The sequence below is a fragment of the Hemibagrus wyckioides genome, linkage group LG05 (genome assembly GCF_019097595.1).
Source record: "Hemibagrus wyckioides isolate EC202008001 linkage group LG05, SWU_Hwy_1.0, whole genome shotgun sequence".
NCBI classification, from domain to species: Eukaryota; Metazoa; Chordata; class Actinopteri; order Siluriformes; family Bagridae; genus Hemibagrus; species Hemibagrus wyckioides.
This window is the reverse complement of record NC_080714.1, coordinates 1127829-1134258: the sequence shown is the minus strand read 5'-3', so window position 1 is coordinate 1134258 and position 6430 is coordinate 1127829. Positions and strand designations below refer to the sequence as shown.

The window sequence follows — 6430 nt, the reverse complement described above, 5'->3', positions numbered from 1 at the left end:
AAACACTTTCCTCTGTAAATATTACTCTGATGTACAAAACTCATTAAAATGTGTAAGAGAAAGAAACACAGGTTTTGTTAGTTGTGTTTTTGAGAACTTTAACACACGAGTCCAGCTAGCATCCTGCTCTTTACTCGCTCACCTGAGGTCAGAAAGAGAAGTCTGGATGTTAACACACTTTCCATTTGGAGGCCTGGACTCCACTAGATCCCTGAAGGTGTGCTGTGGGATCTGGATCACCAAGATGTTAGCAGCAGATCCTTAAGTTGTGAGGTGGGGCCTCCATGGATCAGACTTGTTTGTCCAGAACATCCCACAGATGCTGGATTGAGATTTAGATCTAGGAAATTTGGAGGCAGGGTCAACACCTCAAACTGGTTGTTGTGGTCATCAAACCATTCCTGAACCATTTCTGCTTTGTGTCACGGTGCATTATCCTGCTGAAAGAGGCCACAGCCATCAGGGAATACCGTTTCCATGAAAGGGGGTAGATGGTCTGTAACAATGCTTAGGTAGGTGGTACGTGTCAAAGTAACATCCACATGGATGCAGGACCCAAGGTTTCCCAGCAGAACATTGACCAAAGCAGGACACCCAAAACATTTACATTATTTATTTATAAAAACCATGAAATAAGAACAAACTGCTGTTGATATGGAGCAGATAAATTTACATCACTCTCTCACTCTTTAACCTTCTTCTTCTTCCTCTTCTTCTTCAGCGTGTTCCCTCTGCTCTGTTCCTGACTGAAGGCTCCATCTCCCAGTGCTACTGATTCCTCCTCCTCTCTCTCTGTTTTCCTTTTCTTCTTCGGCTCAGTGCTCTCCTCATCCCTCGCTCCAGCGTCCGTCCTCTCGTTCTGCTGTCGTCTTTCTGTGGAGGAGGAGGAGAACAGGTCCGATACAGACACTGCTGCCTCCCTCAGCCTTGACTCCATCTCACTGTCACTGTCACTGAGAGGGGGGAGGGGTGGGGGGGAGAGGGAGGGAAGGGGTGGGGGGGAAGGGAGGGAAGGGGTGGGGGGGGGAGGGAGAGAGGGGGGAGAGAGGGAGGGGGGGGGCACTGTCAGTGGTTGCTATGGCAACACCTGTGAGAAATCTGAGAAGAAACACCCTCAGGGTAAATTTTAAAATATGTTAGTGTGTGTGTGTGTTTGTTACCTGGAGCTGGGGGCAGGTCTACGTTTAGGAGGCAGGGTGTGTTTGGGCTCCTCCCTCCAGTTACCAGGAAGCGATGTGGAGAAAAGTCGGAAACCTCCGGAACAAACAAATCAACTCAAAGCGGAGAAGATTTACAGTTTTCAGTCATTGTCCAGTGTGAAGGTCATCATAAAGCTCTCAGTGAGGTGTGAAGTGATGAGAAACTGACCACAGAAAGACGTTCTGCTAAACAAAGGATAATAAACTGACCAGTAAAACCCTGAGTCTGAGCTTTACTGGAGCAGAAGACCAGACTGTGGAGCTGCTGACCGTCACGTCATCACTGAGACCGCTAACAACACAATGCAACTCACACACAAGAGATATTAATCTCTACACACACGCTGCACTGCATTATGGGTATTCTGTGGTGTGCGTTACCTCTCCAGGTGCATTATGGGATTAAAAGTCAGTTTAAACATGCAGATAAAAAATGTTTTTAAATCACCATCATCTTCATCTTCATCATCATCATCCTGCGTGTTTTCACACAGTGCAGATTTACAGTCAGGACTCTCTCTGAAAACCTCACAGATCACACTGCAACACACACACACATCAAAAATGGTGTGTGTGTCCTCCTGAATGTGTGTCTCTGAGTGTAGAAGTCTCTCTAGTGTGTGTGCTTTTCTGAGTGTGTTCATCTTTCGTGTGTGTGTGTGTGTGTGTGTGTGTGTGTGTGTGTGTGAGTGACCTGTCCAGCATGGCTCCCAGCTTCTTGGCGACGTGAGAGCGAAACTCCGGTGTGGTTTTCAGCTCGTTGCCGCCGTGCTCGTGTTCACACACCTTCACTCTGTAGACACGGAAAGTTTACTGATTTGTTTATAAAGTATTTTTAACTCCAGCAGCTGTGTGTGTGTGTCTTGACTTTACCTTTTACTGTGTGTGTCTGTCCCTCCATCTGTCGAGGAATAAACATCACACTGATCACATCTTTTACACACACACACACACACACGTCTAACACCAGCTATGATTTTCTCTGACAGTTTCTGAAGGTTTAGAGTCTCAGTGATTTCTGTGCGTTAGTATTGGCCCCACCAGTACCTTCGTGTATCCTGTGTATTTCCGGTCCGAAACTCCACACTGCCTCTTTAATCCTATCTGTGTGTTCATCCTCACTGCTGCTGCTGTCACGTGCGCTCATCGTTCATCCTTCATTCATTCAAAGCCCGGAAAATCTCAACGGTCACGAGGAAAATGAACAAAAAGAGAATAAAATCGATTAACAAAAGCGAATAAACTTCACGAACCGTGTTCCGATCCTAGTTTAAGTCCATATTCACCTCTGATTAGCCTTCACTTTACTGAAACCTGGGGTCGCGATGTTATGACGTCATTGCGTTAAACTACAACGTCATCGCGCAAACGCGGAATCAAAATTTGCGGCATTCAGTTGTAGCCAGATATATTTTATATTTAATGATAATACTAATTATTAACTGTTATTCATAATAATAATACTAATAATTATTATATTTTAACTCATTTTGTGTTAGTTTGTGAGACTATTTCAAGGTTTGAAAAATTAAAATCGCTTCAATGCTAACAGCTATTAGCTTTTATCGTTATTGTTCTCTTTAGAGCTCGATTTAACCGGAAATGACGTCACGCGTGTAGCTTTTTCTTCCACCACAAATAATGAACACATTAGAATAGCTTTCACATATTTTTCATATTAGATGTAATCTAAAATAAAAACACTTCTCATCCTTCTTCTTCTTATTATTATTATTAAACCGTTACAGATATCACAGTAAAGTAAGTATAATAAGTTGAAAATAAAAAAGAAATCTGTTTAAATGTTCCTGATGTGTTTAATAATCAGACTGACCGAGACATGTGTTTAACTCTAATAACTTTAATAAAGTCTCGAGTCAGAGAGTCTCGAGTCAGAGAGCAGCAGAAAGACATAAGAATCTTCAGGAGTCAGAGATCAGGAGAGAAAAACACTTTTTAATGAAACTTTATTTTCTTTCTTTCTTTCTTTTTTTAGAAACAGCTGGAATTGACACGCAGAAGGAAACAAACGAGCGTCTAATCTCTCTATAACAATCTCTCAGAACTAGAAACAGAAAAAAGGTTGGTTTCAGTCTGACAGAGTTTCAGAAACAGTTTAGTGTTCTTCCTCCGTCCAGTCTGATCTTCTGTAAGGCATCAGACACTCCGTACTCTGGAGTCTAATCATCTCACACTCTTCCTCAATCATCACCCTGAAAACATCTCACACTCTTCCTCCATGATCCCGGCACGCTCTCTTCTTTTTAACGAGGATGTCCGGGGTCTGGGGTTTGTTAGTCTGTTTGTTCCTTATCTTTGCTGGGATTTTGGGGATATTTTCAGTTCAGTCCTGATACAGGCTTCATCTTCATCATCATCATCAACATCAACAAAAAATGAAATAAGAAAGTCTATAAAACGTGTCCAGTTGTACAGAAACCAGTAACACAAACATAACCAGCGTTTCTACTGGACCTGACACAACACACCCTCTCCCCTCGGGTGCCATGGCAACCGAACATCACCAGAGTTTCTTTATAAAGGTGAAAAATACAAAACATTTTAGAGAGGCTCTGTTACGCCTTGCTCGGTATGGAGAGGATTAAAAAGCTTGGACACGAAGGCGAGTAAATGGCATCTAACGTCTCGGGCGTGTGAAAACGTCTGATTCAGGACAAAAAAATGGATTTAGAGTATGGATTTATGAAGGTATAATAATGTGTATATAATCTCATTCAGATGCTAAAGCCGCTCTGATCATCAGCTACACGACACATCACCATGTTCTCTTAGCGTTAATATTATCATTATCATGGAAAAGAAATACATTCCAGAATAATGTCCCTTTAACAAAAATGAGGGAAAAAAATGAGGGAAAAAAGGAATAAGTGGTTTTTTTAAAATCCATATTTAAGAAAACGGAGTGAAATTCAGTGGAACACATCGGAACTCCAGACGAGGAAACATGAGCAGCAGGTCATTAACTGAGAAGTGAATAAATAACGAGTGTGTGCATCTGTGAGTGTGCGTGTGAGAGAGAGAGAGTGTGTGTGTGTGTGAGTGTTACGATCTCCTGTGACTGCTTTAAAAAAGATGAGTTGGTGTTCTGTCCTGAGCGCTGAGAACTGTTTATGATGAGGCTTTAATTAGGTAACAATAATAAAACGGTTCTGACTCTGTAGAGATTTATAAAGCTGTGATCTCTGAGCTTTATGTCATTACATTATAGAGAGACTTTAATAACGAATCAATGTTTTTTCTATCTCAGTTACAGTGATGTATTTCTCCACCCTGTGATTTATTGTAATAACGGTGTGTTTATCTGTTCTGCATTAATGACCCTAAATAATGTCCACAGTAATATTCGGACTCTAGAATATTGTGATAAATTGTCTGTGATGATCATCAGTGAGTTCCTGCAGAAAGAAGAAGAAGAGCGAAGTGTGTGAAAGTTTTCCTGCGTTTCAGCAAATCCTCAGCGTCTGACACGAACTCAACACTGCTGTGTGACGGAGACAGGTGTGAGTGATGGTGAGGACACTCAGACACATCAGATACACATGGAGCTCACACACACATTCGGGGGTGGGGTGGGGTGGGGGGGTCCATCCCTGTAGATCAGGAACACACTCCTAACACACAGGGTTAAAGACTCCAGACTTCAGGATCATATCATCATCCTGACTTTACATCCTGGACTCTGATCACATGATCACTCCTCCACTTCTTATTAAAAAAACAGATGAATGCAGAGCAGTTATAATACACACACACACACACACTTTCTGCAGTAAACATGTAAGACACGGGTGCCATTATTTATAACTCTCTTGGAATGTGTAAAGTCTTCTGATTTCTTCACTTATGATCCAGTTTATATTAAAGAACATTATATAACCGATGAGTCATTTCTGTTTTGAACACAAGGGGGCGCCATTATGAATAAGACTAAACACTGCACATTTTTCACTCAGTGTTTACTCCGAATATCTTCTGTATACTTTAAACTTTAAATAATCAGCTTTATCTCTGACTGATACACACCACTGACACTGGAGACTCCTTACACACACACACACACACATCATACACACCACTGACACTGGAGACTCCTTACACACACACACACACACACACACACACACACACACACATCATACACACCACTGACACTGGAGACTCCTTACACACACACACACACACACACACATCATACACACCACTGACACTGGAGACTCCTTACACACACACACACACACACACACACACATCATACACACCACTGACACTGGAGACTCCTTACACACACACACACACACACACATCATACACACCACTGACACTGGAGACTCCTTACACACACACACACACACACACACACACACACATCATACACACCACTGACTCTGAAGAATCCTTATACACACACACACACACATCATATACACACACACACACATCATACACACCACTGCCACTGGAGACTCCTTACACACACACACACACACACACACCATATACACACACACACACACATCATACACACCACTGACTCTGAAGAATCCTTATACACACACACATCACACACACTCACACACCACTGACTCTGAAGAATCCTCACACACACACACACACATCATATACACACACACACACACACACTCACACACCACTGACTCTGAAGAATCCTCACACACACACACACACACACACACCATATACACACACACACACACACACTCACACACCACTGACTCTGAAGAATCCTCACACACACACACACACACACACACACACACACATCATATACACACACACACCACTGACTCTGAAGAATCCTCACACACACACACACATCATATACACACACACACCACTGACTCTGAAGAATCCTCACACACACACACACACACACAATCATACACACACACACATCACACACACTCACACACCACTGACTCTGAAGAATCCTCACACACACACACACACATCATATACACACACACACCACTGACTCTGAAGAATCCTCACACACACCATATACACACACACATCACACACACTCACACACCACTGACTCTGAAGAATCCTCACACACACACACATCATATACACACACACACCACTGACTCTGAAGAATCCTCACACACACACACACACACACATCATATACACACACACACACATCACACACACTCACACACCACTGACTCTGAAGAATCCTCACACAC

The 6430-nt window shown here is 42.6% G+C and overlaps 2 protein-coding genes across 10 annotated transcripts in view; one reads left to right on the top strand and one right to left on the bottom strand.

Moving 5' to 3' along the window:
- The window catches only part of hnf1a (HNF1 homeobox a), a 21383-nt gene extending 20812 nt beyond the window's left edge, over positions 1–571 (top strand). For 3 of the 7 annotated variants that reach the window (XM_058389274.1, XM_058389273.1, XM_058389270.1), the window contains exon 12: positions 1–569. This exon is cut by the window's left edge and continues 642 nt beyond it. The gene's annotated coding sequence lies outside the window, so the exon portion shown is untranslated. The other 4 variants (XM_058389271.1, XM_058389276.1, XM_058389272.1 and 1 more) reach the window with 3 other exon arrangements.
- A 27-nt stretch (positions 572–598) lies between these two features.
- On the bottom strand, positions 599–2633 carry lg05h12orf43 (linkage group 05 C12orf43 homolog). 3 transcript variants are annotated; one of them, XM_058389281.1, is made up of 7 exons: positions 2453–2633; positions 2247–2354; positions 2073–2100; positions 1894–1992; positions 1648–1739; positions 1161–1254; positions 599–953 (listed from the first exon to the last, which is right to left on the bottom strand). In XM_058389281.1, the coding sequence occupies exons 2-7, from the start codon at positions 2344–2346 to the stop codon at positions 683–685; spliced, it is 684 nt and encodes a 227-aa protein (XP_058245264.1). In that variant the 5' UTR covers positions 2347–2354; positions 2453–2633; the 3' UTR covers positions 599–682. The 3 variants fall into 3 exon arrangements, with proteins under 3 accessions (XP_058245264.1, XP_058245263.1, XP_058245261.1); XM_058389280.1 differs by having other exon boundaries at positions 2247–2380; positions 2486–2629; XM_058389278.1 differs by having other exon boundaries at positions 2247–2616.
- Between the last annotated feature and the right edge of the window lie 3797 nt (positions 2634–6430).